Source organism: Sparus aurata, chromosome 8 (genome assembly GCF_900880675.1).
Source record: "Sparus aurata chromosome 8, fSpaAur1.1, whole genome shotgun sequence".
In the NCBI taxonomy this organism is placed as follows: Eukaryota; Metazoa; Chordata; class Actinopteri; order Spariformes; family Sparidae; genus Sparus; species Sparus aurata.
In genome coordinates, this window is record NC_044194.1 from 13,839,357 (window position 1) to 13,863,033 (window position 23,677).

The following is a 23,677-nucleotide window of genomic DNA, read 5'->3' on the forward strand; positions in this document are numbered from 1 at the left end:
ACCGGCTTTTGTTACTAATGCTGATATAAAATCTGAGTTTTGGTATCGATGCCAGCGAGATATTTTCTGACAAATTCCTCTGTTAGAATACAGAATAATTTACTTTCTTGAATGCTGCCTAAACCCTAAGAAGCTGTAAAACTTTGCCTGAATAAAATGTATACTCAAATTGGAAACATTAATAAAACTGTGTGAACAGAAGTAAAGACGAACGCTAATCTGAGCAGCCACTTGATGTCAACTTTCAGTCATTTACTGTAGGGATGGGACAATCCAAGATGTTAATCGCAATAAAAAAACATTCACAATAAGTTGTTCGGGGTGAATTTTCATGATCTGGATAGTCAAGAATGTCTGCATTTAAATGACTTGAAAATGCTGTCCGACTTGCGGATGTACAGTCCAATACTGGTTTCCTGCTTTATTTGAATTGCCTAAGCCTGTCACCATGGCTTAAGGCATGGGCTGCACATTCTATCCCCCACAAGTTAAAGCTGGTGTGTATAAATACTGCAGAGCCCAACCTAAAAAACAACAGATAGATGAGGTTACCACCATGTCTTTATCCTTTATTTGTGGGCCTTATGATTTATGATGACTTATTTAAGATTCTTTGATTGTTTTTCACTAAGAAAAGATGTGTCCTATATGTGATTCAAGGTAAGTTTAAAGTAATTCCAGCATGTTTTAGCGCTATTTTAGTTTTTGTCTTCAAGTATTAAAAATATTTTGTTAATCGTGACTTGACATTTCTATATCATCTCATGCCTAATCAAAACAGCCTGAAATACAACCGACACATTTTGTTTGGCATCAAAAATGTAATGACGTTTAATATCCAGCCTTAGTCAAACATTGCATCAAAATATGAAAAGACTCATTTGTCCATCTCTTCAGGCTCTGCAGTCACTTGTTTAATGCTGACAGGAGGTCTCCCCACACACTCAGACCTCTGACATCAAAGTCTCCATCAGAAATTTTCAAAGCATTTAGCTCTTTTTCTACATCCTCCCTCTGAGCGGGACAGGCCTCAAACAAGGCCAGAAAGTGTTCAGTCAGTCTCTTGAAGGACACTGTTTGATTTGTGCTGGTTTGAACCCATTCACCATCATTTATGCTGTACTCCATATCAGAGGTCCACTTTTTTAGCACGCCGCAGTATGCATCTCTAAATTTCAGATGTTTTTTGGCGAGGTCTGTAAGAAGTGTAGTGTGCAGCGCTGAACACAGGTGCTGCAGCTCACTGTGTTTGTTCTGCAGCCAGTCCAAGAGAAAATCCTGTGCGGCAGTCTGTGCAGCAGAGGTTTTCGTTGTCAGCAGAGCCGCAGCGATGACCTGACAGAAATGTTCTGCTTCTCCTTCACATCCCTGGAGGACGGAGTCTAAAAAGTGCTCTGTTTGGCTGGCTTTTCCGCTTTGGCTCAGCAGAGCACCCAGCCTCTCCATCAGCATCACCCCCTGAACCTCAGCATCAGCACCAATAGCTGACACGCCAGTGAGAGGACTCAGGACTTTACAAGCAGATTTACACTGGATGATGTGGCTACAGAAGCCTGTGACATCCTGATACTCACTCTTCTTCGTGTTTACAGGACTGTCAAAAAGTATCTTCAAGATGGAGCTGGGCAGATCAGGATTGTTTAACAGACCAACAAGCAACAGGTGCTGACATCGGGAGAGGTCCGAGAAGGAGATCTCTGTATATCCAGGGAAAGCAGCTCGCAGGCTTTGATTTGTGAGCTGCAGCTGCTTCTCCATAATCCTCCTCGTAGCGGGATTATTGTGAAACCTGTTGAAGACGTGTTCGCAGTACCGGGCCCATTGAAAAGCTCTGGTCAGGGTTTGTTTATCCCACTGTTCCACCGCACCGCTCTGCGTCGCCACGGCCAGCAGCTCCGCTGTGCTCGCCAAGTTTTTCAGCACCGCCTCCATGTGGCGCTCTCTGCGTTCAGAGTCCAGCCTCTGAGCCCCTCACAGCCCAGTCCCAGTCCCAGTCTCTGCGGAGGAACAACAGAACACTTACAAACTGTCCTCTGTCGACGAAAAACCGCTAGGAGAATATTGAGCTAGCTAGCAGGCTAGCAACAGGTTAGCAGGTTCGAACAACTTTAACGTTAATCAAGACTTCCGGCGTCACGTTTCAAAACAAAACGCTTTTTTATCACATGTGGGTTTCAGTAACATCTGCATTAGGATAAAAATGAATACAACACATTTGTAAATGAATTTTACGTGAAGGTAAACACAACTGTTGTTGTTTTACTCACATGTCATTGTATTTTTTGACAACCGAACCTGCTCCCTGTAGCTGGCGCTTCTGCTACTGCGCATGCGTACTCGAGGAGCTCAAGATAATATAACTTCCTTCAAAATAAAAGCCAAACGAATAATATAAAAAATGCAAAAAATGCAGTCACACACACACGCGCACACGCACGCACGCACACACCTTCCTCTTTTTTAAGTGCGTTTTTTCGCTAAAATACACATGTATGCATTAACTGTCTCTATTATATATTGTCAGTACAATTACAAAAACAAAGCCTGTAGGTTTACAGAAAAAAAATAACTTTCATACATTTCTGACATGTTCTTCGTAGTTTGCTTCATAATGGTCGTCATGCCATTCAAATGTAGTACTCACTGCAGACACAAGTGTGTATTTGGCAGTGGGATCAGATTGCATGGGCGCACAGAGGAAAAGCAAAAGAAATGCATTAAAATTAAGTGTTTCAAAAGGTCAAATTTCTCCGGCTGACCTGCTGAATTCAGTCCAGAAATGTCACATTGAGGCAACACAAAGAGGAGAGAGGAGGGAGGCACTGCCAGCAGGATCAAACTTCCCTCCCATCATCATCATCATCAGCAGCAGCAGCAGCGTGCTGTGAGTGTAAATGTGTGTGTGCAGTCAGATCCCTGTGCAAACGCGCAGTGCGATAGACCTCCCCAGTCCACATTGCTTCAGTGTTTTGGAGGCTAACCTGTGGGTCAGTACGCAGCTGAGTAAAGCATGAAAAGTGGGATCCGGCAGCTCACAGGACGAGTGAGAGGAAGGTGCGCACCAACGAGCTGAACCCTCAGGGTGAGCACAGATAAGGAGCTTCTTTTTTTGTTGAGAAATTGTCGCTGTTTATTTATGTTGGCAAATGAATGTCAGACTTTTGAATGTTTTCATACCTATTCTATCTTAGACAGGGGGTATAACTTTGACAGTACAGCTTCCTGTTTGCAGAGTAATGTCATCTTTGGTAACTTTGGCTCAGTCAGATTTCACTAAAAAAGCTGTGAATTCTTGCTTTTTTTTAAAAAAAAAAAATGATCCTAAAAATGTAATTTAGAGCATCTTTAATTAGCTGACATATTTTGTTCAGTTGCAGCTCTCAGTCACTTCAGTGGTTTTAATTAGTGGAGGCTCAGCTGGATTTCAGTCATAACTCATCAGACGTCCTCCCCTTGATCCTATTTGCAGAGAGGGGAAACGTCTGTTGTGGTTGTTTTTTTGTTTTTTTTTTTATTTGCGACAGTTGTAAAGGAGGAGACAGTTTTTTAAAACCTTATTACAGTTGTAAATTAAATCTGCTGCCAGTGTTTTAATAGCCCAATGCAACACAGTCCTAAACCACTTTATTGCACTAAAATTAGACATAGCACCAAAAGATCTGAATGGTACTGGAAAAAAGTTTATCTGTCAGTGTTTTCTGACAACAATTCTTGAACAACAAAGTCCTGAGACTATTAGATTGAAAATAATGAAGTAATAAGTCAGTACAATATGGCAGCTCAGGATTTATGAGACTCCATGTGGTCTAACAAAAACAAGGTGCCAGTGGATATTGTGGATCTATAAACAAGATTTGTGCTGTGGGCTTTTTGTATGTTTTGAATTATTGGATGTAAAATGAGAAATTTCTGCTTTTTCTCCCCCTTTTTTCGGCTGGAGACTGTCCTTTATTGACAACAGCTGATGATACGTGGTGATACCTGAACACAGCACTCGCTCACAACACATACAGTGCTTATCTGCTGTAGAAACACGCTGACTTCCCTGGTTTAAATGGACAAATCAGCCTCCAGATCAGTTTAATGTTGTAGAGGGGAAAGGCATGAAGGTCGGCGCGGGGCAGGACAGAGCCACTCTTGTTTTCTTTCTAATTGACATGATTCAGCGGGCGAAATTCCCGTCCATATGCCTCTCCTGGAGTGGTCTGCAGCCAACCGTGGCAGTTTATGACGGCTTCTCTGAAGTCATGAGGCTTCTCAGTATGGGAAAATGTATATTTGTGTGCCTCTGTGCATTCTTGGGCTATACATTTACTGTCAGCTCTAAGTGAATCAGCAAATTCAAGCAGATGGTACATGATACACAAAGCTTTTGCAGAGTGATGGTGTTGGCTGTGTTTTTGGCCCGCAGCTGAAGAGGTCAGGCTGCAGTGTGGTGAGAGGAACCAGGTATGTTTAACACCAGCTGGTTGTTACTTTAGGACTCTGTCTTGGGAAAAAAAGAGGGGGAAACCCAGTGTGATGTCAATTCATGATGCTGTAGAGAAGGATACAGCTTTTGAACCCATAAGGCTTGGTGAGAATGTGTTATTCAGGTGTTTTGAGAAGTAGCAGAACTGAGTCAACAGGTCATTGGGAAGGGATGATGTGTAAATGAAGCATTATTTTGAAATAATTGAGTGTTATACATTTTTTTTATGTCAAATTCCCATGTTTATATTTACACATAACACAAATGAAGGGACTTGTATGAATGGCTCTTGTCCTGTGGGATATGAGAAGTTGTCCCACTGCCCTTGTTCTGTCCATCAGCCTGCACATGGGAATGTAGCACCTGTGTGCGAGTGCTGAGCTCCAGAGTTTAGTGTGTGTACGCAACGAGGAGCTCTTGTCCTCGGGAAGATAAGATGACCTTGGTCGGACATCAAGGTCCTGATGTCCAGTGTTGCACCACAGTGTGATTTGGTTACAGCCAAACTCCAGGGGGACCTTGAAATGTTACACAGCTTTAAAGGTCAGATTCCTCACATTGTGTTGCACTCGCTCGGTATTCGGAGGACATTTTCAGCCATCGCTGACTATGAACTAATTCTCTCTGGCAATTTTGCTTCCTTGTTTGAATGAGCCCTTCATATGATTTGCATAAAACATCCTGTTACTATTTGCCTACCGCAGGTAATGTAAGATGTTCCCGCTTGTGGGTGAGCTAGAGGCAAAGCTTTTTCTATGCAGCAACAATATTTCATTGTTTCATTGTGTCCCCTGTGTTCGACCCACTGTTATGTCTTTAATGCCACCCGAGCAAAAATCAACAGCAATATCGCCAATCTCTGTTGTTTTCTTAACAATAGAAAAGCTGAAGGGACAGTTCGCCCCAAATGAAAAGTGTTTTTTTCCCTCTTACCTGTAGTGCTATTTATCCATCTAGATTGTTTTGGTGTGACTTGCCAACTTTTGGAGGTATCCGCTGTAAAAATGTCTGCCCTCTCTCGAATACAATGGAACTGAATGTACGTCAGTGCCAAAATTATAAGTTTCAAATACTTGACAGCAAAGCCTCTTTCTAGAAATCACGACTCCGGCTACTCAGACGATCCACCGACATTGTTGATGAGCAGTTTCATGTAGGAAACTCCTTTCTTACTACTCAACAACACCCTTCTATCGTACCATAGATTGAAGCATGCATCTACTCATGGATGGTAGGCTAGCTAACTAAATTAATGTTAAAGCGCAGCCAAGAGGGAAGGAATATTAACATCCCACAGTTCTATGTAATTCGAGAAGGCAGACAAACCTCTACAACTGACATCTAGAATATGCACAGCATTATGAATATTTGATTTTGAGGTGAATTGCCTCTTTAAGATGTGCATCTCAGCTGATTTACTACTATCTGGTGCATTAAAGGGAGCAGCATATCACAAGAGTTACCGCTTACTGCTGCTAATAATAGCTTCCATTAGCCGACTCTGCCTGCACTGGGAGTTTGGAGCACCAGGGGAGTTTTGGTGCTGTTTACTATCCCACTGTCACCTCTTGAGGTGTAAAATGGCTAGAGGCTAGCTGGTTAGCATGCTAACTTTCGTACATATCTCAGCAACACAAAACAAAGACTTCCTAGACATATGGTGAAAGCTGTTATTTCTTCATATTCCGTGAATGATTTTAGTTCCTTTTTGAACAAATTGCACCTTTTAAAGAGCCAATTTCAATTGATTTCCTTCCTAATTCTAAAAACTGAGTCTTTTGATTACGTGACAACAACAACCTACAGAATAGTGTAAGCCTTAAGTAAAAAGGTCCTCAGTATCTTTGTGATGCCACCATGTCTCATCCTCGAAGGTGACTTCTGCACAATCCAACTCCTCGTCCGTGTCTGGAGAGGCAATCACACCTCCCGTGCGTTCAGGCTGTGAATATGAACTGCAGAGCTGTTGATGTGTGCTGTTCCTCTGCGCTTACATCTGGTGCCCAGTTGTTTTGTCAATTACTCACTTGTCTCAGCAGCAAATCCGCTAATGGAGTGACACTGGACTGGAACTTGAATGATTTTGACATTACAGCTCATACGCTGAAGGACTTGGCATCCTGTAGCACATTATTGGAAAAGACTCCGAGAAATGTCTCATTTACTCAATGACTTCAGTCTGTAGGCAGTAAGAAGCTGTTAAATATCGCTTTGAATATTGATGTTGAACACGGTCTCTCCGTCAGGCTGTAATGTAAGGCCTGTCGTAGTGTGGAGTGGATTGGATTGATTTAGACTGTATGACAGACTGTATCACAGATTGCAGAAGGAGCTCTTTGTTTGTGTCAGAAGTCCTACTGTCTGAGTCAGGCTGGTATAATAGTGTCTGTTGTCCAGTGAAGAGGGGGACAGGGACTGGGCTGTCAGGGCCCATGAGAACATCTCTTGTCATCAGGTGAACTGTAAACCAAGCCAGGATCTGGCCTAGAGGACAAAAGCACTCGGATCTCCGGTGTTCATTTGGTCCTCCTCGACTCCTATTGGGAATATTGGGCTTGACTGACAGCTGGTATTGGAGAATATTGTCACACTCATTTAGAAACAAAAATGTTAAAAAAAAGACTTTTTTAAAAAAAAGATGTAATTCCTCTGCTATCATAATGAATCAGAACCTACTTATTGGTTTCATAAAGTATCAGTCCGATAAGTCAACATGTACTGAGCCTCATGAAAAGTTTCATAGTCCACAAAACATTTCTGGATCTTCAGGGCAAAAACAGCGTTCCATCCTTCTCCTTAACAACTGAAGTAAATGGAGACTTTTTCAAATAATAATAATGATAATTATATTAATATGTTATTAGATCAAGTTTAATGAACTCTGTATTTACCATTTATTAATGATGGTTATTATAAAGTGTTACCAAAGAGTAGCCAGACAAATGTAATGCAGTTGGATTAATATCTCTCTGTTTCTCTGATGTTGCTTTGTGAAACGTAAATATTACTATGAATGTGACCACTTCCATATTGATATCCCGCAAACAGCTAATTAGACAAATTAAAGTTTACATTGTGTCACTGTCTGTGCCTTTTTTGTGTGTCTCCACCTCCTCCTCCTCTTCCTCCTCTTCCTCTTCAAGCCGTCAGTAGGGAACCATGTGCAGCTCCCTGAGCCCCAAACAACCCAGCGGCCCCGGCCTCACAGACATGCAGCAGTATCACCAGTGGCTGGCCAGTCGACATGAAGCCAGCCTGCTGCCCATGAAGGAAGACCTGGCCCTGTGGCTCACTAATATTCTCGGTAAACAGCACAGGACACATATTCCTACATACGAATAATCCAACCTTCCTCAGTGCGTTTGCCTCTCAATCACTCTTAAATCTCTGTTCATGGAAAATAATCATGTATGTTAAATATTGTTGCATTATCGTGCCTCAATTAGGTTTTGCTCAACAAACGGGCGGTTCTGGTGCTGATTAATTTGAAACGCTGTCCTAGAAACACCTTGACGTTGAAAAATGCTCTCACCTTTAACATTAATTGAACTGGTATTGCTGTGGTGAACACCTCTGCAGCAGACTGAGATCAATCTGAACCTCATTACAAACTATCTTAAAGTGTGTTTCCATGTTCACGCACTCTCCCGTAGATTTTCCTTAATTGAATAATGGCCGTCATTAAGAGCTCCTGAATAACGCACAGCCTAGTGGTGGAGAATAAGCAGCAGATTAAAGAAGATTTGTGCAAGGTTGCTGTTGTATAATAAATGACCCCATATAGTCGTCTTCAACACTGCAGTCTCAAAACTGATGCATGAAGCGCTCTGAGGATCTGATCTGAATTGACAATGGGGTGTGTAAGAGGAATGTTAGGTTTCAGGTTAAAACAAGATGGTTTATTTGGACAAGAAAAAACAGTATATTCAGTGACTGAAAACAGTAAGAAGACAACATTTAAGGGTCATTCTGGTGTTTTTGAAATAGCTACATAATTAGTGTGTTTCATGTGTAAATTATTTATATTAAGTTTTGGAATTGGTCCAGCAGATCGCCTCAGCTGGAAGCCACGACATGGCTGCAACGTAATTCTTGACTGTCAAAGTTACGCCCACTAAACAGACTTATTTTTGCCACTGACAGACTGAGATGGTCTGTTTGTTATTCTGTGCCTGACAACATTACAGAAGTCTTGATCTGATCTAAATGAGGCAGCAGCTCACCTTGCAAGATTGCAGAAGGAGACTTCTCCTTGAATGGGACAAAATGCTTCCTATTTTTCCAACAAAGAGGTTTATCTCCGTAGATGATAGTAACACGTGACAGACACGTCAGCGACCTGCGACTGTCAGCGGCTAAAGCACATTTAGCAGATGCAACTTTGATGGTTGGAGTTGCCCCAAAGGATTACACTGCAGCATTTGGAGCTGTGTTGTGGCTGCCAGCTTAGTCAATCAAATGGGCCCGTCCCAAAACTTAACATAGCATGTAAATACTTAAACTCAGGTTTAAAGATACTGCAATTGGGAGATTACTGGGAGAAAAACTCTCCACCAACTAGTGTTTTATAGCATGTATTCTTTCAGAAGAAATACTGTTGATGAGGCTCATTATTTAATGATTATTAGATCTACGTGTAACTGCATCTAATATCGTCAAAAATAGTCTTCGAATGATTGGGAGTTACTCCAGGGGACTCGCTGCGGACTGTAATCATTCATCAAATCATCTTGAGGCCAGTTTAGTTCCAGAAACTGACGCCTGCCCGTGTGTGACCAACTTAAAACAACTTCAGTATCTTCCCTGTAATCACTCGCGGACTCTGTGTTTGCACTGTAACCAGTTGAACTAGAAACCTCTGGTCTGCTGTGGTGAGGGATCAAAGACGTAAAGGGACTTTGGAAGCAGAATCATCCCAGTAAACACACAGTATCAAACCAACATGTTGGTTTAAGCCAAACACAAGAACGAAGGCGCTAATATGCTCGGCTGTGTGTTCACAGATGCAGGTAGGAGGAGCGCTGTGGTGTAGCGATGAATCCACCGATTGAGTGGGAGGCGAATGCCTGGCGATGCCGATGAGTCACATTGTTGCTGTGTTGGGAATTTATAGGACCGAGTATCTGAGTTTCAGTGTTTCTCTGAGAACCCTCTGGAATATATTTTCCTCATACGGCGAGGAGTGAGCGAGAGTTTGAGTGTATGAGACGGGAGCTCGCTGAGTATTTCTCAAGATTTCAATCTCTCTTTTCTGGGCTCAATTACAACATTTGGAACTCATTAAACGCCGAAGCCTGGGACCCCTCCTCCTATAAGCAACAGAAAGGGGATTTTAAAAAAATCTCTCCGGTTTCTTTCCACAGACACCCCCCTGCCACCACCTCCTATTTCACAATGATCTAACTAAGAAGGAATGGTCCTCTGGAAGTCAGTCAACTGGACACCACATGTTGATCACCAATATATCTCTGCAACTGTGCAGCATAATGACGCACTGCTGAGCACAATCAGATGCCCCCTTTTCATCTGACCCTGTCTTTGCCACTCCTCTGTGTAGCACCAGAAAATCCCCCCAGATTCCCCCAAGTCATGTTGTAATATTTGGACATTTGGCTTCTGCAGAGCTGCCTAAACCCCGCAGCACAAGCCAAGTTCAATCAGCCAAGCAGTTTCTGAGAGTCAATAACACTGCGCCGAGTTCAGCTCCAATTGGAAGAGGGCTGGGGATTAAATTTTATTTCCTTATGCTGTATTTATATTCCAAAATGAGCATTTTTAATGGCGAATTTATTGCTGGATTTTCTGTTTTCTTTATGTGTCCCTTGGTCAGGTCTGGAAATCACCGCTGAGAGCTTCATGGATCGCTTAGACAATGGCTTCCTGTTGTGCCAGCTGGCTGAGACACTGCAGGAGAAGTTCAGGCAAAGTAACGGAGGCCTGCCTGCCCTTGGCAACAGCAAGGTACCGAGTAACCCGAGGATTACAGTAGTCTAGCATGCTAACGGTTACAGCGAAAACACTAATCTGGCAGCCAGATCTCACCTGGAAGTGTTCATGGTCTGACTTTATGTATGTGAATGATCTGACAGAGGAGTGATCCTGAGAGGGGAGCCATCATTCAGGCAGTATCTTATTAGATCATTTTGACTGACAGTTACTATGGTCTCAGCTATTTCAACAATTCTCCTGTGTGATTAGAAAAGAATGTGAAATCCAGACAGCCATGTTTGATATTTGTTTTCTGTATTTCCACGTTAAAGTGGCTCCGCGGAACTTCTGTTCTGTGCCTGAAGCCGGTCGTTTGTTTATGTTAGAGGACTCCATTTCTAAACCAACACTGGCTACTGTTGCTCGGAGAGGAGGGCGACGCTGAGAAAATCTGACCTTAGTCCTTCATAAAGAAACCCCCAGTCTGGGAGAATTAAAAAAACGTAAACAAACCATCCACAGGCTCGTATAGGCAACTGAGAGAGACGGCGATGGTCTCATTTTTCACGTCAAGGGAAATCTGCTTGTATATGGCCAATAAAAAGATTAATACATGCACATTTCTCTTCACGATCACTTGAAATTATGTTTTCTGTATGATATTATAGAGACCAGACTGCTTGAAGACAAAGATAATGATGTTTTATCTCTATTTCTCCATCTCTTAAGATCAATAAAAGCTATAACTGTAAAATCCCTCCCATCTCTTATCATAACCTTGGGAGAGAAATAGAAAGAGACAGAGAGACACTAAATAGCAGCAAATATGATGTCCCCCCTCAGCAGTGACCATGAATCCCAACTTTGCAAGGAGCTCCACAATTTCAGAAAAAGCAGCACACAAAGGGTGGGATGGTCGATGGGGGATGGGGTCTGCAGCCTTCAGCAGGGCCAAAAAAGAAAAAAATAAAGGCTGGCAAGGACACATTAACTGATGGGGCCCCACATCCCCTGTGAAAATTGGCAGAACTACGATTAAATGTTCATTTCTAGTGAGCCTCGAGTGAGGGTTTAATGAATTTTGCAAGATTAAAGGGTAACCCTGCAAATTGTTGTTATTCGACCCGAGCAATCAGCGCATTCGTGTATTTTGCTGGGTCAGTGCTCAAGAAAACAAACCGACTGGGGCGCAGATCCTTTGATAGTATCAGCTTCAGAGCTACTGCAAGGAGGTCTGATGCTTTCAGCATATGACTGGCAAGAAAAAATGAAAATATTTGTCTTTTTTTTCCATGAAAACATCATAAAGTATTGAGCAAGTTTTCCTCGACTGACCTTCAAAAAAAAAAAAAAAAAAAATGTGGCTTCATAAGCGCAATTTTTTCTGTCTTTATTTACTTACTTACACATTGAACAAACGTCTGGTGCTCAGTGGGATTACGTGTTTCTAACAGAGAAAGACAGTCATTAGGGAACGTTTCGTCAAGACGAGAGGAAGCAAAAGACTCTTTTGTTGGCTCTTCAGTGAGAGTTGTTGATGTTTGCACTGAGGCATTACTGTGCTGATGACGGTGGGTCTCCTGATCGCAGTGTGAGTGCAGCAGCGCAGATGTGAGGAAATACTTGAGGTCAGTGACCGTGGGACGACGGAGGAGCCGCTGAAATAGAGGATCTTATTGATCGCAGAGAGACACAGCAGAGGAGCCCTGAGTCAGATAGAGGTCTGCCCTAACTCCAGCTGTGACATCAAACAAAGTTGCATCGTGATCTCTTATAGCGAGCACGATTTATTGCCCTTTGTCCACATTATAGCTCAGCACCGCTCCAATTACCAGCTTTCAGTTCGATGAGCCATGAAAGATTAATCAGCCGCGCCTGATACTCTGCACCTCGTCCTATGTCACATTGAGATTATTATTCATGTCAAACAATTGTTGCTTGAGCAGCTTATCAAGGCGTTTCATAAGCTGCCGTTGATCACAGATACATGTAACCACTTTAAAGAGAACTTCCGTCTGCTTTGAAGCATCATTATAAGTTGCTTTGTGGGTTTTGTACTAAGTGATTCCAGCAGAGAGAAACGATGAATCCGTTCGCAGATGCTTTCTTCCCACGTGTTTACATCAATCAATATCAACCGGAGATGAGCGAAGTAGATATTTGTTTCTTGTCGTATCACCGCCATGTGATAAGTTCAATACCACCATCTAACCAAGGACATGTAAAGAAGAAGTTCAACGTTTTGGGAAATATGCTTATTTGCTTTCTGGTAGATGATTGACACAGTACCACTTCTATATCTGTCCTTGAAATCTGAAGCTACAGACAGCACCTGGTTAGCTTTGCTTAGCTTAGCACAACGGAAATGGGGAAGTGGCTAGCATTGCTCTGTCCGAGGGAGACAAAATCTTCCTACAGCACCTTTATAGCTAATAAATACTGCTGTTTGTTTAATCTTTACAAAAACAAAAAACAAACGCCAAAATAAAAGTTAACAAGTACATTTGTCAATGATAAGTTCGAAATGAAAGTTTCATTATACCGATACTTTACGTATATTTTGGTTGAAATTTAAATTTAATTCTATTTCTGTTTTCTATTTCGCTGTTTCTGCATAAGCACAATAACACTTGGTTAGTGTGAAGAAAACATCATGTCTGGCTCAAAAGACCTGTTCACCACAAGAACAGCTGGAAATATCCCCACTGGTGTGACTCAAAAGTCATATAATAAGCATATAATGTGAACGTGATATGCCACGTCTGCTACAAATGTCAATCTTGGATGTAAATGTGGTTTAAAAACAAAAAATTGGCTATTCTTACGATAACTTGACGTGCCAGATGGTTTGTTACAAGGAACCATCTGGGATGTCTTCCTTGCAAACTGTTTGGACAAGCGCAGGAACTTTTCAAAAAATGCTTGGCAGGTAATCAGACGAACCATCTGTCTATCACTGTCTAACACAGGCTGACCTCAATCAGATCAACAGTAGGAGAGTGTTTCCTCCAGTGGAGCCTGTTGATAGACTCCAATCAAAACTCTTGCCTAAGTCAGTCGGAAGAAGAGGGAAATTATATTTCCAATGAGAAAGGACTGAATCCTTTTCTTAGCGCTTCCTCCCCCTCTTCCTCTTCAGTTCTGATATAGCTGATGCTAATCGACCACTAAGAAGAGCCACAGTTCTCTTGATCACATGATAATGTCATCTTCCAACAAATCCAGCTGCCTTGCAAATTACATTTGGACTAAACTATTTGTTGTTTGGGAGTGTCTAACAGGCAACCAGCAGAGATTTAGAATGGTTTTACTCATAACTAAGCATTGGGCAATATGAACATATTTAGGTCATGAGTAACCTGTTCAGTATAAATTAACAAAATAAAAGTACTGACAATAAACTAAAATATACTGGAATCACTTCAACCATCACAGATAAGACGCATCTTTTCTGTCAAAAACGATCAATCAAAGAATCTGATATATGAAATCATAAATCTAAAGGTTTTGTGAGGATATTCACAATGATCTCAATTGATTATTATCCCGATAATGACAAATTTACCACAGTCAACTTATTGTGAGTGACTTTTATTCCAATCCACGATAAAATCTTTGACCGCCCCATCCCTACTCATTACCCCTGAAGCTTTAGAGGTGCTGGAAGGTCGATTTTTTAACTTTTGATCAAAGCCAGTTGAGATGTTTCCTCTGTTTCCAGTCTTTATGGTAAGCAGAACCGCTGAACATGATTATCTCATCAACTTTAGGGTAAATGTTGAACTATTCCTTTAGTGCACATGCACAGCTTTGATGGTAGTGGCGTTGAGAAAATGCGGCAGGTCTACTTAAATCATCAGGTTCCTAGCCATTTTAAGCAAAGTACTTCTTTATACTTATTATTGTTATTATTAAAAATGCATTTAATTCAGCAAGCCACCCAACCCAGAAATACTAACACGCCGTTCTGATCGTTAGATGCAATGTGTGGTGGACATTATTTCCTCAGGAATGCAAAGTGATTCAACAAAAGAAAGGATCCCAGAAAAGTCAAAAGGAGAGCCTGGAAAGAAAAGAAAAATACCCACAAAAGCCTGCATATTTCCAGCATGAGCTCACTGCACCTTTCTCATAGCACAGACGCACATATCCTGTATAAAACCACAGCAAGGCGCATAAATCTCCCTGAACAGACCGTGTGGGGGCTGAAACCCATAAGCATGTCATTTGATCCCGAATCATAGCAGGCCTGGTAAAGTAGCCCCGGTTTTCTGAACCACCATCTCCCATATTGATCTGTATGGAAAAGGTTCCTTGATTCTGAGCTGAAACCAGAGCCTTGACAGATGGAGAAGAAATCAGTGTAGATAAAGAGTGTGTGGCTCTGTGTCTCTCTTTGATGGAAATTCTGGGGGTTGGGCCGCACAAATCAGCCTGGATGACATTTGTTTTCTCTTTGTCAAACACAAAGAAAAAAATTCATGTTCAGTTCACTGTTGCTGTTCATCAATGCATTTGGGGGATATTCTTCATCCTAGCGCACATGAAGACATCTGTTAACCTCTCTGTCTCTGCGCAGAATATTCCCAATCGGAGGATACCATGTCGGCAGAGTGCTCCCTCCGGCTCCTTTTTTGCACGGGACAACACGGCCAACTTCCTGGCCTGGTGTCGTAAGGTTGGAGTCGGAGAAACATGTCTGTTTGAGTCGGAGGATTTAGGTGAGTGAACTCTTTCTCTGCATCAGGCCGCTAGAATATCACAAAGGGCACACAGGCTTCAGTGTCCTCATTAGGCTTTATGCTGTCCCTGGCACTGATGGGGCATTGGACTCAGATTTCTATCTCCTGTGAATGGCGTGTTTGTGCAGGTAGAGCGATCACGCAGGTTGGGCTGCTTCCCTCTTCTTTCCCTTTGAAGCTCAGAGGACTCAGATCTCCAGGCTCCGATTCAACTTCTTTGACATGCACACAAAGCTCACATGGGCAGCAGCAGTCTGCTGGGAGCGCTGTGATGGGAGCAGCTCTACCTGACCACAAGGACGCGTGCATCCCGAATAATGTGCTCATGCACGAAATGTCTGAAGAAAAACAAAGGGAGCACAGACAGAAGGGTGTGAGTTAGGGAGAAAGTAGGCCAACGCTATGCAAATGTTTTCCTCAGCCCAGAGTAGGGACATTTTCCCTTCCTCATTCTCAGTCAGGGTTTCATCTGTGTCTCGCTATTTACTGCAAGCATTTTTTTTGGCGAGTTATGGCACTGAAATATGCTCACAGTTAAGATATGTCTGGACTGAAATACGCTCCTTACGATCAGATGTTCAGTATGTGACCCCGAGAGTGACAGAGATGCCGAGAATATTCATACATTCCTGTAATTTCTGACTAACGGCTGGTGCACCATCGCGAAGCAATCTGAAATATGCAAATCATTTCTGAAGGCCGAGTTACACACAGAGTTTTCTGTCAACGCTGCACTGTCACATGAAGCACACATGTAATTGTGATCTCAAAACCACTGACACCTGTCTTCTTTCTCTCTGTCTGTCTTTCTCTGGATGGATTTATCAGTTCAGCAGTAGATGTAACAAGACCAGGTTTGCTATCATGCAGTGGATATTTTGTTTGTAATGCATGGAGTGCTGTGTCACATGTAACTTACATCTTGCATCCACCCTCACCACCTGATCATATATTCTGAGGTTAAAACAAACACCTGAAGCCTTTCCGAACAACGCTCATTTTCATTGTATGTGGGATGAACAGGGCTGCAGAGGAGAGGAGCACTTGAATGCATGAAGCTCTTTTTTGTGTGTCTTTTACCATCACACAGCCACCCATCAACACTTTATCATCATTTACCATGAGTACAATGCATATATGCTGTAATTACACAATGCTAAAACCTGATGTGTCTCTCTGCAGTTCTTCATAAGCAGCCACGAGAAGTGTGCCTTTGTCTTTTAGAGTTGGGACGGATAGCCTCAAGGTAAGGTCTAGCTATTTCACCATTTCCTTCTTGGGACTGTTTAGCAAATCCCTTCTTAATTCTATTCTTATTTCTCTTGTTTCCTTGGTCTAGGTACAATGTGGAGCCTCCTGGCCTTATTAAACTGGAAAAAGAGATTGAACAGGAAGAGAAAGCACCTCTACCACCTCCCTCACCTGTATCTCCAGCCCAGCCCCTCCCTCCATCTCCTTCCACATCTCCTACCCCGTCTCCTGCCCCGTCTCCTTCCCCGTCTCCTTCCCCGTCTCCTTTCCCGTCTCCTTCCCCGTCTCCGACTCCCACCAAACTCACTTCCAGCAAGAAGAGCACAGGGAAGCTGTTGGATGACGCTGTAAGTTATCAGCAGTTTAGCTCTGGTGTTGCGTCAACTTTTGATACAAAGGTGGAAATATGTGACATATTTATCTCTGTGTGTGTTACAGGTAAGACACATCGCTGATGACCCCCCCTGCAGATGTCCGAATAAATTCTGTGTAGAGAGACAGTCACAGGGTCGTTACCGCGTCGGGGAAAAGATGCTTTTTATCCGGGTGAGTTGATTTCAGTAAGGTTTGGATTTATAACAGTGCTACAGTGGAAATATTTCAATTAATTTCAGAGGCTATTATAGTACTTTTTATTAATTGATTTGACAAATATAGTTACTAATGACTCCACAGGTCAATATTTTACTCAGATCATATAAACAGCATCTTGCTAGCCAAGTTATTTATAAGAATTAACATAAAAAGTTCTTTAAAAGGTTAGAATTAGCTCCACTTTGACCAACAGCAACATCAAATTGAATGTACACACCAATACGTCTGTGGTAATAATCCAACACCGTGAGTAAGTTTTTTGTACCAATTGTATTTAAGTAGAAAACATGAATACTTCTTCCCCCACTGAATACTGTATACTACAGTATCTATGTACTATTTGCCGCTATTTGTCCAAGTATTCATCACATTAAAAATATATATGTTAAAAGTACAGTATTTCCAACTCAAATGTTGTAAAGTAAGATTATAAACTGGGTTATAATCGTGCAAAGCACCAGTATGCAGTATATAAACTGAATTGCCGGCAAAAACATATCAAAGTTAATTCACGTTTATTGGGTTGATATATTATATTATATAACACTTGGATGGAGAAAACCTCCCAGAAAAAACTTTATATTTTTGCTGATACACTTTCATCCATTCTATTATCTTTTAAATCAGTGACAATAAGGTCTCACATTGTGACGCAGACCTCTATTCATTCACGCAGCATATGGCCCTATGTTGATTCTCGGGGCTGGGTTTGGGATGAAAGTAACCTATTGTGTCTGGAGAGCCCGCCTTTGCTGTGAGGTCTCATTTACTGTGAATGGTATTCTGACAATGTCTGTCTGCAGCCCAGCATAATGCGTTAGGAAAATAACATCCACACATTTCCATATGATCTGTTGACCAAGTTATTATACCTGGAAAATATTTCACTAAATTACAATACTCAATATCTCATCTTACAATTACACGGAATCCATCTGCTCCGGAAATGTTATTTGACTTTCTCTGAGTAGTTTCCCTCCTGGAGACAGACAAATGGAGGCTAACGCAGATTAAAGAAGTAGCATTGGTCCCCTTGGGATCCTGGTTACTTGGCAACCCACAACCAGGATTCACACCTCGAAGGATGTGATTCATGCTGTCTGTACGTTTAGGAAGAGAGGACCTTCAGAAGACAGTTTACTCTTGGGTGTCCTCTGCTGTCAAACTGTTATATTGCAACTGCTAATGTCAAATCTCAACCAAATCAAATGTCAGGCAGCGTCAGGTTTGGATGAACAAGGCTCTTTCGGAATATTTGTGAGGACAATAACAGTCAAATTTCCCGATAGAGTAAGACTTACAACAAAACAACATACATCTGAATATTTATCATCATGTGATGCCTCCTCAATCTTCACTGTGTTGCTCAGCAACCAATGACGAATTGTGAGAAGCTCACATGCCTTACCTTACCTGTCAATTGTATTTAATAGACTCACATCTATTATTCTATTCTATTTGATTCTATTCTATTCTATTCTATTCTTTTCTACTATACTACACATTTACCTCAAAGGGCTTTGTAATCTTTACTGCGTACGATTCCCTCCAGGCTTAGACCCTTGATTTGTTTTTGTGATCTTGTAATTCATTTTCTACACATTTGCATGGATACTTCAATTATGCCAGTACCATAACATATAGGCTTACCTGGGCTTTAAAGGTGTACTATGTAGTTTCTGGGAAAAAATATTCAAACTCTGTCTAACATGTTAAATTCAAATATATTATTGAGGAATTATGAATAACACTTCCTCAAACACACTGTTGAAGCACAAAGTAAAACTGTGTTCTCCTTTGAGGACAATTTGTTTATTCAGCCATCAAAATTAAACAGAAGAGAAAGATTTTTTTCTCTTCTCTTTACATTTCTTCACAAAAAACTACATAGTGCACCTTTAGACAGGTAAATAACCCAATACTGTATTCACATGGCCATTTCCTTCTGACGTCATGCTGAGGGTGGGAAGCTAAAACGCTGTTTCGCTGTAATCAAGGTTGCGATTATTTATTCCTATTTTATTTTTTGCCCTGTTATTAAAACGTACATACCTACTGGATGTAGGCTAATCAAATGGTAGCTCGGAAATGGTTGAATGCTAACGTTAGCTAATTAGTTATCAAATATGACTTCTGATCCCTCCGGATTTCCGCTATCCATCATCGAAAAGCGGTGACATGATAACAGTTTGTCAGATTACCTAGAAAACAGCAGTATAACATTATCCCAGCATTGAAAGCTCCCTACTCTGAGCATGGCGTCAGGAGAAAATGGCCGCTGTGTGAATAAGGTCTATGGGTCTCCATGTAAATTCCACCATACATGCAAGAACATGTCCTAAACAGTGTATTGCAAATAAAGACAATAGCAAAATGTCAGTAAAAATGAAAACCCTTGAACAGGAGAAAATTCAGGAAGATCAACAGACATGCACTAGATGCTGTAGCACTGAGTAGACAGTAATTGCATGTTTATTATCATGTGTAATCGAGTGAGATAAATCATCTGATCATGCCAAAGGAAGTGTTAAACCTCTGCTCCTTTGTCTCTCAGCCTGCACTCTTCACAGTCAGATACTTTAATTAAAATTCCTCGGATGGTTTTACCCCCCGGCAGCTGCTTCCGCTGAAAAGGCATGAATACAGTCTGTCTGTGCGCAGCCGTAGAGTGAGGACAACAGTGGCATGCGGCACATATATGAGTCTACTCGACAATTATCACGACATGCCTGAGAGTCTGACCTTCTCAGCTCCTAGAAAAAATGAGGTGGCTGTAGCCTCAACAAGGGGCCAGAGTAACATCGCAGTGTTTGTGAGAAGTGCTGTCCGAGATCAGCCCCGGGCGTCTGTCCTTCTCTGGACCGCTGAGGAGGGAATGGCTTCAACAAGGGTCTTGTCCCAAAGCAGCATGATTGAAAGCCCTCTGCGTCACACAGGTCCATTAAATCCACAGTCACAAAGCCTGAGGGTTTGGCGCTGGTGATTGGACGCAGTGCCCAGCCAGTGCCCTCCTGATTGATTCTTCTAAGAGGCTTATAAATGTTGGATGTTATGCCGCTGGAGGGCAGGTGGCCTCATATCTGGCTGGACTGAGGTGACAGTCTCATGAGGTAGTTTACCCTTTCTATAAAACGATTTAGTTTGGTATTTGTCTGAGTCACTCTCCTCCTGTCTGTGTTTTTAAAGACAACAAACAAACAAAGCATCCTAATGTTAACAGCAACTACGCAATTCCTTCTTAGAGAGGCCTTCAGTAAACAAGCTTGTTCTAGTGGTGTGTAATGGCATGTTAATGAGGTGGGAGGTGATACGGCTCCATAGTGGCTAATATGTTTTTTTTGTCTGTAGCCTCTGGGAAATGTGAGTGTCTAAGCGAGCAATATATCAGCCTTTAATTTCTTCCTCTGCTTATTATAATGGCTGATGTTGCCATGGTACCCAACCTTGAGAATGTGCCCTGATGTGGCAGGTGAGATCTTTTTTGACATAAATGGTTCAGATCAAACATGAGAAAAACACTGCATATAAATCATTGGTTAATCAAAACATTTAGGGTTATTTTATTGATTCAATAGCAATTTCAATAGACTGAAATATTCCAACAGCTATTTGAATGGACTGCCTTGAAATTTTGTTCAGACATTCATGATCCCCAGAGGATAAATTCGTACTGATTTTTCTCATAGCGGCATCACCAGGTCAGACTTTTCACTTATACAGCTTTTCACTCAGCATCTGCAGAGATAGATTGCACAAAACTTAGTACAGACATTCATGGTTACCTCAGGCTGAATACTTATGACTTTGGAAATGCCCTAAATTTTTGGTAAAGGTTTACAAATATTGGATGTAATGCCATATAATTTGGTTGAATTGTAATAACTTTGGTGATTTCCTGTCTTTAATGTTGCACCAGTCATTCCAATACCCGACCCCGCACTCCCATCAGCCTCCGCTGTTTTTAACGCTAGTAAGTAGATGTTAGCGTGCTATCACGCTATACAAAGAGGGTAACACCATAGATTTATGTTGAGGCCAGATGCAAAGTCGGCGCCCATTGCTACACCATTGAGAACTGTTCGAGAAGAAGCTCTCTAGCCTCCAGGTTTACTTCCTGGTCATGCGGCATAATGACTATGTGCAGCAGAGTTTCCTCGGCTGGCCCCGACTGCAAGCCCATAGACTTTACACTGTGATGATGGCACAGATTTTAAAATGCTTTTCTCAGCTCGGGGAAAGTTTTACAGATATTAAACGTCCATCCAAATTCATAATACAAGGAGACATTTTTGATCTAGTTTGCAGTTGGAGGTGTCCTGTCAACAGATTTACAGATGGCACAAAGGAATTGAATGAGATTTTTGATAAATAATCATCAGTAATTTGAATACAATGACTAAGCAGGTAGAGGCAAGCATTAGAACAAACAGAATATTGTGGCAAGTTTAGAAAACTACATCATTTTAACTTGTAATGCAACCTTCAAAACATGAGGAAAAGACGAAACATACGGCATAATGACATCCAAAACCTAAGACGATGTATAGCCTCATATTATGCTAATTACTGAATATTGATATATTGCCCAGCCCCACTGTGGAACGTTTGTCTTCTTTATTATGTAATCGAGTCAAACAGTCAATTATTCTGTATTTAGAATGTAGCCTGGTCAAATGGCATTAGGTTGCTGAGAGCTGGAGGAAGCTTTCCTCTGGGGACATCAACCAGTCCGATGCCCCCCGACATCATTCAACAGCCTTATACATCAAAGCCAAGCTTAAGTGTTCATTCAACTCAGGCCTCAATCAGTGAAATGACATTAGTCCTATAGAAGCAAGGACTCAGCTTTGACACACTGACATCACAAGTGATCACTATACTCCTACTCCTCTCCGCAGATGCTGCACAACAAGCACGTGATGGTGCGTGTTGGTGGAGGCTGGGAGACCTTCGAGAGCTACCTGCTGAAACACGACCCCTGCCGCATGCTCCAAATCTCCCGGGTGGAGGGAAAGACATCCCCCGTCAGCAGCAGCAAGTCTCCCAACATCAAGGACCTCACCCCCGACAGCTACCTGGTGGTGGCGGCCCATTACCGCAGCAAAAAGTGAGGACACGAGACTGAAAAGTGGCATTAATAAACTTGAAGGAGGATGACTTCTCGCCTTTGTGTACTGCCTAACGAATGTGGCTGTGTAACATATTCCTGTTCTCATGAAGCACACTGTGTAATAGTGATGCTTTGGCTTTGTTTTCTCTGTCAGAGAACTTAGTCAGATGGATTTTTGTCAGCAGATAAAGCCTCGAATCACACTTTACAATGTGTTTTACTTAGTTTGACAAAAGAAGCCCCGACCAGCTTTGAATTTCTTTACAATATAATGTGTTAACTGGGTAAAAGTGAAGCTGTACGTTTTTTTGTTTTTTTTTAATTACTAATTGTATTTTAAGCAATATATCGCTTAGAGTAGGTAGGATCTTTACAGGTTTAGGCACATGTGCTCCTTTGATATAATCAACCAGGCCTTGCTGTGTATGGTACTGGCTGTATGTTGTAGGTGCTGAAAAACAGAACTTTTTCTGAATGACATTATGTAAGTGGTGAAGGTTTCAGGACATTTAAGAAGCCAATATTATTGAGAACCTGGCATGTGAAATAGTAGAAAGCAAGTAGACTAAGACTTTTTTACTAAGGCATGAAACAAAATGGCGGGCATGCTGCAGAGTTATAATATCCACTTATTTAATGCACCAACATAGTGACGCCTCGAGCAGCACTCAACCCTGATGAAGAGCTGGGTTTTTGCTGAACGTCACTACTTTGGTGCAGGGAATACGAGATATTGGAACCTTGCAGTGTATGAGACGGGTTTTTTTTTGTTTCCAGTTTTGCCCACTTTCAACCCGCCCTTTTTGGCTTGGATGTGTCTGTACACTCTTATTTTTGCAATGTATTGTCCCTCCGCTTGTTTATTTGCCGTTAGGCTGATGTGTTAAAGCAGCCGACATTGAAAACATGTGTGGTCGTTGTTGGCATCACACTCAACTGTGACATAAGAAGAGTAAGAGGAAATCTTACAGTCCAAAGAAAGGTAATTTACCAAATCTATAAATGATTCTCCACTGTATTACAGTATTCCTATAAAACCTGCCAAATCTCTCATACAAACCAAACATGGGTGATAAAATGTCAGCTTTTTTTCTTTTCCTTATTTTTTTATTAGGCTGATAAAGCAATGCTTAGAGTGTTTACAGGTTGAATAACTATTCTATGCAATGCATTTTTATACTGTTGCCATTGTTAATAATTAGTCATTAGTGTGAAAGCTCCTATTTTGTATCATTCCTACGGACAATCACGCATATGCAGCATGTAGCGTATGTATGATTGTTAATACAGCAGATTTACTCAGTTGAGGTTCTATAATTTGTTGTATGTTACTGACCTCTGGAGGTAGTGCAATTGTTGAAACTTGATGGATAATTTCTTTTTCAAAGGTTTAGATTCTGACATGTAATAGATATAATTCATCTGTTGATTCAGTGTATTAATTTCTAAAACTGCTCTACTTTTCCCCTGGAAATGAATATGTGGGATGGTATAAGATCACTGGCTATGCAAAGTACATACGTCCAATTTCTGTTTTTAGATGTACATTTTCAATAAATACTCAAACCTTTTGAAAATAAA

General features: G+C 41.6%; 2 protein-coding genes across 3 annotated transcripts; one reads left to right on the forward strand and one right to left on the reverse strand.

The window, feature by feature from the left end:
* Window positions 1–231: 231 nt before the first annotated feature.
* On the reverse strand, window positions 232–2,345 carry fancf (FA complementation group F). The gene is made up of 2 exons (XM_030425560.1): window positions 2,268–2,345; window positions 232–1,997 (listed from the first exon to the last, which is right to left on the reverse strand). The coding sequence occupies exon 2, from the start codon at window positions 1,930–1,932 to the stop codon at window positions 907–909; it is 1,026 nt and encodes a 341-aa protein (XP_030281420.1). The 5' UTR covers window positions 1,933–1,997; window positions 2,268–2,345; the 3' UTR covers window positions 232–906.
* A 474-nt stretch (window positions 2,346–2,819) lies between these two features.
* gas2a (growth arrest-specific 2a) lies at window positions 2,820–23,677 on the forward strand. 2 transcript variants are annotated; one of them, XM_030425558.1, is made up of 9 exons: window positions 2,820–3,082; window positions 7,615–7,775; window positions 10,302–10,432; window positions 14,979–15,120; window positions 15,975–15,995; window positions 16,324–16,387; window positions 16,481–16,739; window positions 16,831–16,938; window positions 21,885–23,677. In XM_030425558.1, exons 2-9 carry the CDS (start codon window positions 7,631–7,633, stop codon window positions 22,095–22,097), a joined length of 1,083 nt encoding a protein of 360 aa, XP_030281418.1. In that variant the 5' UTR covers window positions 2,820–3,082; window positions 7,615–7,630; the 3' UTR covers window positions 22,098–23,677. The 2 variants fall into 2 exon arrangements, with proteins under 2 accessions (XP_030281418.1, XP_030281419.1); XM_030425559.1 differs by lacking the exon at window positions 15,975–15,995 and having other exon boundaries at window positions 2,823–3,082.

Bases quoted from the DNA above. Each gene is read 5' to 3' on its own strand.
- fancf (XM_030425560.1), bottom strand. From the start codon at position 1,932: ATGGAGGCGGTGCTGAAAAACTTGGCGAGCACAGCGGAGCTGCTGGCC.
- gas2a (XM_030425558.1), top strand. From the start codon at position 7,631: ATGTGCAGCTCCCTGAGCCCCAAACAACCCAGCGGCCCCGGCCTCACA. The intron at 7,776-10,301 runs GTAAACAGCACA...TCCCTTGGTCAG, and splicing joins GTGGCTCACTAATATTCTCG to GTCTGGAAATCACCGCTGAG. The intron at 15,121-15,974 runs GTGAGTGAACTC...TTATCAGTTCAG, and splicing joins GTTTGAGTCGGAGGATTTAG to CAGTAGATGTAACAAGACCA.